A 12,486-nucleotide genomic window follows, 5' to 3' on the forward strand; every position below is an offset into this window, starting at 1 on the left:
TGAGGCTGAAGGTTCACTTCTGGACCAGCAGGGAGCGGTAAATAGATCAAACAACGGTTGGCTCAGTCGCAGTTGGTGACTACAGTAAGAGAAGAAGAAGGAGCGCATCAGCAGAGGAAGAGTGAGACAAGCATGGCTGGAAACTTGAGCAGTACCGTGTCTCCGGTGTCCAGCTCTCTGTCCAGACTGCAGGCTCTGAACGGACTGTTCGCGGTTTACAAGAAACAAGGACCGACCTCCGCGGACGTGTTGAACGCTCTGAAAGAAGCTCTGCTGAAGGGTAACAGGACACGGCAGGGACAGGACAGCAGTCTGTAGGGGCTGGCAGGGAGTCATGGTTCTCTGTCACCTTGTCTTTCAGAAGCGGGAGTCCAGAACCCGAACCCGAGGAAGAGGAGGAAGCAGAGCCTGAAGATGGGCCACGGAGGGACTCTGGACAGCGCAGCCAGCGGAGTGTTGGGTAAGACCAGGACCAGAACCAGAACCAGGCTGCTGTCAGGGAACACAGCTTGAATTCAGGTTTAAAGTTTCTAGGGACATTAGATTAAATACATACGGTGTCAGATACACAGAGCTGCAGTACAGGCTGTCCCTACAGTCTGGATACACAGGTAAAAATACATACAGTCATGGAAAAAAATGAGTAAACCACACTTGTTTTCTTCCAATTTCTTGTTCATTTTAATGCTTGGTACAACTAAAGGTACATTTGTTTGGAAAAAACATAATGATAACAACAAAAATAGCTCTAAAGAGTTTAATTCAGGAGCTGATGTCAGTCATTTTCCATGGTTTTCTTCGGTTCTTACATCAATAGCAAAAACAGTGCTTTTAGGTTTTTCATGATTTCTTTTCTGTCTGTTTTAGTCACATGATCCACACAGGAGTTAGTACGGATCATAACCATTGTTTTTGATGACCATGCGTCTTGCATGCTCTCCACCAGCTTCTGATCACAGCAGTCCATCCCTGTTGCACAAATTCAAACCAATTGCTGTTGTTTTGGGGCTTGTGGTTCTCCATTTTGCATTTTATGATTTTCCACAAGTTTTCAGTTGGATTTAGAGCTGGTGATTGAGCAGACCAAGGCATGGTTCCAATGTTCTGGTTCTCCATCCAGGCTTTAACTCACCTTGTCGTGTGGCAAGAGGTATTGTCTTGTTGTAAAACCCAGGCATTGAAGCCAGGAAAGAGTTGTCCATCTGATGGAAGAAGACTGTTTTCAAGAGTAGTCCTGAACATGACTTGGTTCATTCACCCTGTTCCACCCAAACTGAAACAACTCCAGATGGTCACTGATCCACCCCCATGTTTTACAGTAGAGGCACACAGTCTGGTTTGTAGCTTCACCAGGCCTCCTCCTAAACAGTAAGTTGGCTGGAGTGAACATCAACTGAAAACTGGATTCATCACTGAAGAGAACCTCAGCCCAATCATCAACAGTCCAATCTTTGTGATCCCAGCAAAGAGTAACCGGCTTTCCTCTGCCTTTCATTGATGAAGGGCTTCTTCCTGCCCTGTGTGACTTCAGATCAGTTCCAAGAAGTTGGTTTCCAACTGTCCTTGCCCAACAAGTACATTTCTCCACAGTGTCCACTCATTTTTAAGGTCCCTGAACGTTTGAGGACGATTCCTGACACGGGAACAGATGAGTGACAGTCATCTGGTGGTAGAAAGACGTTTCCTGCCGTGACCACCTGGCAGTTTGGTAGAACCATGTTGGGCTTGTTTTTCCTTGGTGTAATGAACGACTGTCTTGGAGATCTTCAGTTTTTTTGCTAGCTGTCTCTCACTCATGCTAATTTTCAGCAGTGCCAAGATGGCTGCCTTTGCGGCTTCACATAATTCTTTTGTTTTATGCATTAAATTAGAGCTGAAAACTTCTAAGTTGTGCTATGGCTTGAATGTCAGCAGGATACCACTCTAGGCCTTTGCATGTGCAGTGCTGCTTGTGACATGAAATGTCCTCTTATATACTCTGGGAATACAATTTAGCTTAAGCATGTGAAATAGGACATAAAATATTATGCAATCAGCTGCATTTTTTTGTTCATTGTATTCTTCAGGTAATATACCTTTAGTTGTACCAGGCATCAAAATGAAAAAGAAATTGAAAAAAACAAGGGAGGTGTAATCATTTTTTCCATGACTGTATATTTGCTAATTAATCAAATGTATATTAAAATACTATCCATATTTCATCTGTTGAGGCAAAAAAATATATAGCTAATGAGATTTAGTATATGTCCAGACTTTAGGGACACCCTGTAGTATTTAGGCAAAGCAGATAACTGCCCAGTGGCCCCATTTGCACCAGGCTCACCCTGTCTCATTTCAGTTTAATTTAGTTAATTGAGAGTTTGTTTGGGCTGAACAGTGGTTGGTGGTTAGCACTTTCGCATCACAGCTAGAAGATCCCTGGTTCATGTCCCAATCATCCTGCGATCTTTCTGCATGGAGTTTGCGTGTTCTCCTGGTTCCTCCCACAGTCCAAAAACATGCTGAGGTTAATGGGTGACTCTAAATTTTCTATAGGTGTGAGTGTGATTGTTTGTCGTTATGTGTAGCTCTGTGATAGACTGGTGACCTGTCCAGGGTGTTTCCTGCCTTCACCCTTAGTCAGCTGGGATAGACTCCAGCTGCAAAGCAAACCCTATTGAGGATGAAGCGGTGAATAGATAATGGATGGATGGATGAGTGTGTTAGATGCTGCTGTGGCTTAGCTCACCTCCAGGCTTTCTTGTCCTTGTTTTCCCTCGTAAGAAATGGTTTAGAGACTGCAGTCTAGCCTTGATGTCACTGTGAGAAATCCTCTCTTTGCTCAGAATAACAATCAGACTGCTGACACCTTCACTTAGTTCTGATGCCATGTTTCCGACTTTGGTCTAACGTGATGCTTGTAGATACTTCTGACGGATTCTGGTCCTGACAGTGGATAAAATGAGTCTGATTGGATAACTATGTCTTAGACAGACAAGACTAAAAGTCTATATCCATGCTACCATGCTGTAGTTTGAGTTAAATGCTATCATTCTCACAATGACAATGTGTACAAGCTGATGTTTAGCAGGTAAAATGTTTACCTTATTCATTGTCCTTGTGTTGTGTGTTAGCATGCAGATGTTTGATAATTAACACTAAAGAGATGTCTAGTTGAGACTGATAGGAAGCTCATTAATTTAACAGGTTTTGGGTCATAAACGAATGTTACAAAGTGAAACGTTCATCTGATGATGGTGCTACAGGAAAAGCCAGATCACCAAATGATCACTATTAGACTCTAACACTGTCTCTGCTTCTTTCAGTTGTTGGTGTTGGGAATGGCACAAAAATGCTCAGCACAATGTTGACTGGTTCAAAGGTGAGTTTGTAGCACTGGTGTTAAGGAGTGTAGCTGAGCTGTAAGGAGCTATGTTTACAGAAAGAATATTAATGGGTTCCAATCATCACAGCACAGTATAGACTATAAAACTACACAGAACAATAAGACTGATAAAGGTTGGAATATTACACAAATGATGAACACTGTCATTCACTATGCATTCAATATATTTCATAACTGTCCTGTGCATTATACATAGAGGATGTTAACTGATCTTTATCTTCATGGTCTCCAAAGATCTGTCAGTGAGCTTAATGGTAACAAGACAGTTTTATTCATTCACTTGTATCCTTATTCTCAAAGGTCTTATGAAAACTTGTCAAGCTTTACATGACTGAAGTGCAGCATCTTTTATGAGTGAATGTTTTCAGACAGAAAGATGAACAACAGCTGAGGTAGAAGTTTCCAATAAAGGCGCAATAGAACTGTTTGAAATGTTTAAGTGTGAACATATTAACAAGTGTTTGCTTAAGACAAACATATTGGACTTGTAAGATATTTGAGAGATACTATTGTTTCCCTGTAGACTGAACGTGTAACACACATTGATGAAAGTTCCCTTTATTCTGTACTGAGTAACTGTTTCTAAGCAACAGCAGTCACAAAATTTCTATTTAGTCTATCTTTAGGACATTTGGCCTGGCCTTCATAGTTGCTTATTGGCAAATGTACCTTCTCGTTTATTGTTTTTTCTTTATTTTCATGACTATTTACATTGTAGATTCTCACTGAAGGCATCAAAACTATGAATTAGCACATGTGGGATTATGTAGTAAACAAAAAAGTGTGAAATAAGTCAAAACATGTTTTATATTTTAGATTCTTTGCTTTGATTACTGCTTTGCACACTCTTGGCATTCTTTCGATGCCTGGCTTCATGAGGCAGTCACCTGAAATGGTTTTCCAACAGTCTTGAATTAGTTCCCAGAGACGCTGAGCACTTGTTGGTCCTTTAGACTTCACTCTGCGGTCCATCTCTTCCCAAACCATCTGGATTGGGTTTAGGTCAGGTGTCTATGGAGGCCAGGTCATCTGATGCAGCACTCCATTCCTCTCCTTTTTGGTCAGATTACACAGCCTACAGGTGTGTTTGGGGTCGTTGTCCTGATGAAAATTAAATGATGGTTTAACTAAACGCAAACCGGATGTGATGTCATGTCGCTGCAGGATGCTGTGGTAGCCATGCTGGTTCAGAGTGGCTTCACTTTGGAATAAACCCCCAACATTGTGACCAGCAAAGCACCCCCACACCATCACACCTCCTCCTCCATGCTTCATGATGGTAACCATGCATGTAGAGACCGTCCGTTCAAGTTTTCTATGTCACACAAAGATCTCAAATTTGGATTCATCAGACCAAAGCACAGATTTCCACTGGTCTAATGTTCATTCCTGGTGTTTCTTCTGCTGCTTGTTGCTTTTCCTTAGTAGTGGTTTCTTAGCAGCTAATTGACCATAAAGCCCTGATTGGTCAGTCTCCTCTGGACAGTTGATATAGAGATGTGTCTGCTACTAGAACTGTGTGGCATTTATCTGGACTCTAATCTGAAGTGTTGTCAACTTTCCATTTCTGAGGCTGGTGACTCAGATTCACTTCTCCTCAGCTGTAGAGGTGACCCTTGGTCTATCTTTCCTGGTACAGTCCTCATGTGAGCCAGTTTCCTCATAGCACTTGATGTTTTTTGTGACTGCACTTGGGGATACATTCAAAGTCTTTACATTTTTCCAGACTGACTGACCTTCAGTTCTTTAAGTAATGATGGACTGTGGTTCCTCTTTACTTAGCTGATTGGTTCTTGACATAATATGGATTCTAGCAGTTGTCAAATAGAGCTGTCAACTGTGTACTAACCTGATTTCTGAAGAACACAGCTGATGGTCCCAACCCCATTAAGAAGGTAAGAAATTCCACAAATGAACCTTGACAAGGAACACCTGTGAAGTGAAAACCATTTCAGGTGACTACCTCAGGAAGCTCAACCAGAGAATGCCAAGAGTGAGCAAAGCAGTAATCAAACCAAAGGGTGGGTGTTTGGAGGAATGTAAAATATATTTAGTTATTTCACAATTGTTTGTTTGCTACATAATTCTATATGTCTTGTTTCATTGTTTTGAGGTCTTCTGTATGTATCTACAATGTAGAAAGTAGTAAAAGTAAAGAAAAAGCATTAAATGAGAAGGTGTGCCTAAAGTTTTGACTAGTAGTGTGTACCCTAATGCTAATAATGTGATATTAGAGATATGCAGTAATATCAACCAATAAATTAGCCTTACCATTTTATGTAAGAGGGTCTCCAGAATACCACATGAGTGTTAACATTGTAGTTAAAAGCCTTGAAACTTGCTGAAATAAAGCAGCAGTGAATAAATTTGCAATTTTTAAATAAATGGCCAAAACAAGCAGTGATTTGGAGTGTTTCTTTTCCAGAAATATGTAGCTGTAGGGGAGCTGGGGAAAGCAACAGACACTCTTGATGCCACGGGCAGCGTGACTCTTGAAAAAGGCTTTGGTAAGTAATGTAAATCACATCATTTCATCTTAATCGTTCACTGTCCCAGAAGTTCTATCTAGTCATTTAAGCCTCCGTTTATGCCATTTCACAGTCTGTCTATGATTCATTTCTTTATTTGGATTCATTTTTTGAACCTACAGAACACATTACCAGGCCGGATGTTGAGGCCAAACTGAAAGCTTTCACTGGTGATATCATGCAGGTGCCTCCACTGTGAGTAAAGCCTCTAGCAGAAAATGTTTCAGTGACATGTGTGCACATCAAGCTGAGCTGTTCAAGGGTTTGACTTACAGATTAATTTGTACTTTGAAAAGTACAAAGTAATAATTGGATGAAATAGAAAAGTTACTTGTGGACTTCAGGTCAAATCATCCTCTGATATATAAGTGGAAATAGATAAGCTCAAAATTTACCAATCACATTCTGTAAAGTACTTTTAGATTCAATCAACCAAAACTATCTTAGGTTGGTCCGTTTGAACATAGAGACACTGATCACTGGACGTGATGAAAATGTAGTGTTTGAAGCACTATGTACAGCAATACAGGTGTCCTGAATTTCAGTTTTGGGGATTAGACTTTCAGTGAGCAAGGTGGAAGAGAACGAAAATCTTTCTAGACACATGGAAAAAAACCCATTTTAACTAATGACAGAAATCATTAATTCTTGTCAGCGCTATTACATCACTGAAGCACTCACAGTTTAGGTTTGAAGAAGTGTGTGAACACTGAAGCAAAATCTAACGGGAGTGAAAACAGGCCTCGAGTCCAGTCAGTTATTGGAGCTGTGTGTTGAAGCTACTTCATCTAACAAAAACACTTCAACATTCTGAGTCTGCTGTCCACATGAAGCAGTTGCTGATGTCAAACATGCCTCACGAAAGAAAGAAAAACCTCAGCATACTGACCATCAAGAATGGATTTGCATAAAGCTTAAGGGTTATACAGTTGTGTCAGTAAATTTACATGTCCGTTAGTCCACAGTTAGACAGACTGGAAAAAAGAAACAGCCCAGAGTGGCGGCTAAAGATGTGAAGGAATCCGCTGGTAGCTGGATAACATCTCTGTTCTTGAGACTGAATACACAAATAATTGAATAGGAACAATGTCAACAGCAGGACACCACAGAGGAAACTGCTGTGAGGCTCTCCACGGTGCTGCTGGGAAAGTGCTATTTATTTAATTTTTTTGCCTTTATTGTAGAGGACAGTGGAGAAAGACACAGGAAATGTGAGGAGAAGAGTGGGGGAAAAGACCTGCAATAAGGCTCGAACCCATGACCACTGTGTCAGGGACTATAGCCCCCTGTTCACGGGTCGCTGCTCAACAGGGACACTCAGGAAAGTGTTACGTTAACTGTTGACGCTAAGGTGGATTTGTTTGACAAGAACATCCATCCATCCATTATCTATACACCGCTTAATCCTCATTAGGGTCACGGGGGGCTGGAGTTTATCCCAGCTGAAGGCAGGAGACACCCTGGACAGGTCACCAGCCTATCGCAGAGCTTGACGAGAACATGTATGGTGTAAAAAGTGCACCGCATACCAGCATGACAACATCACGGGAACTACAGTGGAGACAGCATCATGATGTAAGGCTCGCTGTCTAGCTGGAGCTCAGTAGATGATGGGTGATGCCACAAGACGATGATTCGAAACCGTAAAATACATTTCGTGCAGACTGTTATTTCCAATTAGCCCAACTGCACGAACATCGTCATCATGGCTCCAGTGTGCAAAAAGAATAGCCGGAGGAACTGGAAAGTCTGATTGTGGGAGTCCACAAAGATGGAAAAGGATCCAGAAAGATCACAGGCAGCCCACCACATGCACAGTCTAGCTCTAAAATCATACAGGCAAGTGCTTCAGGCACAGGGTTTGTCAATGAACACTGGAGCTCATACAGGGAGGAGGACCTTACATTAAATCATGGATTACCCTCTGTAAATGGCATTTACGAAATCAACTTGCTCTTCGGCACAAAACTGCAAGAGAGGAAACTTGAATGATGAATGAAGATGAATATTGACATAGTGCAGGATGTGCTGGAATAATAATAAATGACTTGGTTGCATCTTCCAGCAGAAAATCATGGTCAAGATTCAAGAGGTTCAGGTCCATGAAGATAGTCAAAGTTAGATTTACTCTAAGATCTAAACCAGGGATGTCAAACTCATTCCACAAAGGGCCAGTGTGGCTGCAGGTTTTTGTTCCAACTAAGCAGCATCATACCAGACCTGACTCATTTAATCAACCAATCTCAGTCTCCAGACAGGTGATTGGTCAGACTGTGTGCTCTAGGCTACAGCATTTAGTTCCAACATATCTACAGCACACAGTCTGACCAATCACGGGTCTGGAGACTGAGATCAGTTGATTAAATGAGTCAGGTCTGGTGTGATGCTGCTTAGTTGGAACAAAAACCTGCAGCCACACCAGCCCTTTGTGGAATGAGTTTGACATCCCTGATCTAAACTGTGCAGATTTGTGATAGTTTTATTGAGTTTACCATCAGCATGCTGCTGGTTTTTACTATGGTGCAGGCAACCTTGTAGCCTTTAGAGGTCGCTAGCGCAGAGTTTTGAACATCCTCTGTGTCTGAGCTCTGCAGCAGTGTCCATAGTTAAGAAAACGGTCTCTCACAGAGGGGGAGAGAAAAGCTCCTAAATTGCATGGAATTTCTATAAACAATGTCCTCATTCCTGCTTCTATTTTCAGTTCAATAAGTCAAACACCTTCTGCATTGTGTTGTCTTATTTCTTTATTTATTTTTGACTTTGTTTTAGCTACTCAGCGCTGAAAAAGGACGGCCAGCGTCTGTCTGTTCTGCTGAAGAAAGGTCACAAGGTTGAGGCCAAACCAGCCAGGCCAGTCACCGTGTACAACCTCACCCTGCTGGAGTTCAAGCCTCCTCTCTTCACTCTGGGTTCGCACACATTGCATCACGCAGCATTTCTTTCTTCCTCTATCCTGACTTCTTTAAAACAGCATTGTCAATGTCATTTCCTGCCTTTTTTCGTTTGTTTATATGCTAAAGTGGAGCCAGTAGTGAGGGTTTTCTTTGTGTGGCAGATATTGAGTGTGGTGGTGGGTTCTACGTCAGGAGCTTGGTGGACGACCTGGGAAAAGGTGAGATTCATCCTGTTTCACATTTCCCTCAAGAGCGTGTCTGAAAACTGAACTTAGAAATCACAACTCGGCCTCTAAACACCCCACATGTGTGTTCTGCAGCTCTGTCATCGTGTGCTCATGTGAAGGAGCTGACCAGGACCAAGCAGGGTCAGTTCACCCTGCAGGAACACGCTTTACGTGAGGAGCAGTGGACTCTGGAGCACGTCCTGCAGTCGCTGCAGTGCTGCTCAGAGGGAGAGCCGGAACCAGAACCACCAGAGGCCGAAACCTGAGGAGCACCAGGACCCAGAGTCCAACTGAAGAGCCGGGATGGACGTTTGCCTGATAGTTAGCATGGCTCACCTGCTCCACTTTACTCATTCTGAAGGTGTGTTTGTTAGCAGGTCAAGTTTGACAAACTCAGACAAATGTCAAAAACACAGATGTTCTGGAGCTTGGTAGATCAGTGCAATGACTGGACTGGTTCTGTTGCACATTCTTGTGGTTTCTGCCTCATCTGTGGTTTTGTAAGTAGTTGTGTATTTGGAAATTGCAGCCCCCCCCCACTCCACCCCAGCTAACCACTTATTAGAAATCATGGTTAAGAAAGCAATATTCAGGATATTTATCATAGATTCAAAGCAAAAAGGTATGCTTTGTTAGGGAACATTCCCACAAAAGTTAAATGTAAAGCATTTCACACTGCAGCATTCATTTGGATTTTTGTTAAAATTTCAAATATTAATTGATGATGAAAAAGAAGAATTGTGATTGGCAGCTTCATAGTTTGAGTTGAGACAAAGGGTCTTGTTTAAAACACTAGCAGTGATAGCTTCTGTAACCAAAGCAGATAAACACATCAGTCAAAGCGCCTGCAGATGTCGTGCCTATAAACTCCTCCTTGGAAAATTTCCCCTTTTGTTGCTTTTCAACATTGAATAATGGCCAATGCAATGTGGCTTTTTTAGTTACAAAGCAAGACTTTCAAAGTTAAACCTGATTTGAACAACGTCATGTGAATTAATTAAAAATATAGCACATGAAATCAGTGCATGTGTAGTACCCTCCTCCAAGTCAGTATTTAGTAGATGAGCCACATTCACTGCTCAGAGGATCTTCATTTCACTTATTGTGTGACTTCTAGCACCACTTGGCTGCACCTGTGTTGAATCAGGTGAGTCACTTTAGAGGGGGTGAATATGTACACAATTACGTACACGTAATATGGGATCTTTCTGCATGGTCTCCATGTAGACTGGTGGCCTGTCCAGAGTGTCCCCTACCTTCACCCTCACTCAGCTGTCATAGACTCCAGCCCCCTGTGACCCTAATGAGGATTAAGCAGTGGATAGCTAATGGATGATTACTGTTTTAGTTTGATATGAAAGAGCCTCTTTTTTTGTAAATTCTTGTCAAAAAAAGCCTAGTCGCATCAACGATGATTCAGTGTGGAAAAGCAATGAAAGGGGAAAGCTTTCAAAGTGGGGAGATGGCATTTCCTTGGTATATCTGTGGAAATGCAGCACTGTTTTCTCTAAGTACTGACTCCAACAAGATATGCTGACATGTGGATGAACATAATGTGTGCATTTTCAATGCAGAGATAATTTTTTTTTTTAAACTGCTGTGGTGAAAGCAGTGTTATATCCCCAGCACGTCTCTTTAATTTATGCATTATTTCCTAAAGAAATGAATATGGGGTGAAACGGATGAAAAACAACATTTGTTTTTTGTTCACACATGGATCTCATAATTTAAGAGTGGCTGCCCCAGGTCTTGAAAAGTCATTAAATGCTTAGATTTTTGCTCCTTCAAAGACAGTAAACATGCATTTTGTAAATGTCTAAATTGTTTCCTTTCCTATTTTATGGATAATTTTAGACATAAAGTGTTATTGTTTGTGTTCTGTAAAATGACCAGGAGTAGTTTTTCCTCCACTGAGCCTGCTGGAGGTTTGTTTTTAGTTCTGTCTGTTGCCCTGTCAGCAGGATTACGCAAACACTGACAAATCCAAATTCATGAAATGTGCTGGAGAGGTGGAGCAAAGGAAGGAGAACATTTGGTGCTGGTTCAGACCGCTTTCTGAGAAGGGCTGCTGGTAGGATCTGTTATTCATGCTGCCCTCTGAGGTCCAGGTTTTGTTTGAAGATTAGGATCTGGGCTGCACTGTAAAGAAAGAAGAGTTGAGGAAACTTAAAATTTTAAGGCAACCTTTTGCAGTAAAATTTTTTGAATTGTCTCCATTGTTGTACCAGTTACATTTATGTTGTTCTGTGAATAGTCACTGCAATTCATTCTTCATTTTTTAAAGTTATTTTTGGCCTTTTTCAAGAGACAGAAACGCAGGAAAGTGGGGATAACCTGCAGCAAAGGACTGTGAGGTGGATTCAAACCTATTCCCACCGCAGTGGGGGCTATAGCCTCTGTTTATGGATCAGCCTGTTGAGCTACAGGGAGCCCCAGCTGATGTGCTGTAACCAAGGGAAAGAAAGCATGAGGACCCTTGCTGTACATTCTGGGAAACCCTGTGATTTTCTTCCAAATTTGTTGTGCCAACAACAAATTACAGTTTCAGCTTCTTCACAATTACAAATTTAGACATAATGAGGTGTACACCATTGGTCTGATGTGCATTTTCAAGTAGCTATTTTAATTGTCATGTTCAAACAAATCAGAATACCATCTCTGCTGAATAGACTCCAGTTTTCTTTTTGGACACATGATCAGCATTATGAGCATCTCCAAAACATTTAAAAATTGTTTTGGGCGTCAGTGGCAAAGTCTTATCAGGTAACATGGAATATCTGTGTGGTTCTGTGGCTGTAAGGGGCTTCAAAAGCTCAAGATTCCCACTTAATATCTCATCATTATTACTAACAATGTCATAAGTAGGACTTTTGACAGTCTGGAGTTTGTCTTTTTATGTCTTTACGTCATCAGAAGCTTCACCTCTGACAGTGTTTTTAGTAACTCGGACAGAGTGGGCTCACCCGGGGAGGACCGTGAGGACTTGTGCGCCTCCGTGGAACCGTTAATGGGGACGCATGGCGCCAGCTGCCAGGGAGCGGCTGGAGAAGTTATCAGCAGGTTTTGGACAGGAGTCTGACGCCACGGGAAGCTGGCCGGATCAATGAGCTGCAATGATTGTCTCAGTCTAAATATTAGCCGTTTGGTGTTTTCTTTCATGTCTTCAAGGCTGCTCATGTCCCTGTTTGCTCTCCTGGTTCCCCTTTATCTAAATTACAGCTGTTTGAAAGTTGGCGCTTTAAAGACGCATCACGGTATCGAACCAGTGGGTTCTAATGAAGTGCGCGTTTATTGGCAGCAGCTGCAGGTTTCCTCCAGCACTGAGGCGTGACATAAGGCCGTAGGAGAGCTTTAATGGAGTGTAGTAGTGGTGATAAAGCACCTGGGGGTGAGCACAAGCCGTGCGTCTGGAGCCATTAGAGGCTTTCCTGTCCGTGCTGTAGCTCTGGAAC

At 42.1% G+C, this 12,486-nt stretch overlaps 1 protein-coding gene across 1 annotated transcript; it reads left to right on the forward strand.

Annotated features, from left to right (window-relative positions):
* Window positions 1-66: 66 nt before the first annotated feature.
* trub1 (TruB pseudouridine (psi) synthase family member 1) lies at window positions 67-11,246 on the forward strand. The gene is made up of 8 exons (XM_022200480.2): window positions 67-280; window positions 362-460; window positions 3,306-3,361; window positions 5,811-5,892; window positions 6,036-6,108; window positions 8,683-8,822; window positions 8,969-9,025; window positions 9,128-11,246. Exons 1-8 carry the CDS (start codon window positions 133-135, stop codon window positions 9,298-9,300), a joined length of 828 nt encoding a protein of 275 aa, XP_022056172.1. The 5' UTR covers window positions 67-132; the 3' UTR covers window positions 9,301-11,246.
* Window positions 11,247-12,486: the final 1,240 nt, after the last annotated feature.

The sequence above is a fragment of the Acanthochromis polyacanthus genome, chromosome 19 (genome assembly GCF_021347895.1).
Source record: "Acanthochromis polyacanthus isolate Apoly-LR-REF ecotype Palm Island chromosome 19, KAUST_Apoly_ChrSc, whole genome shotgun sequence".
Classification (NCBI taxonomy): Eukaryota; Metazoa; Chordata; class Actinopteri; family Pomacentridae; genus Acanthochromis; species Acanthochromis polyacanthus.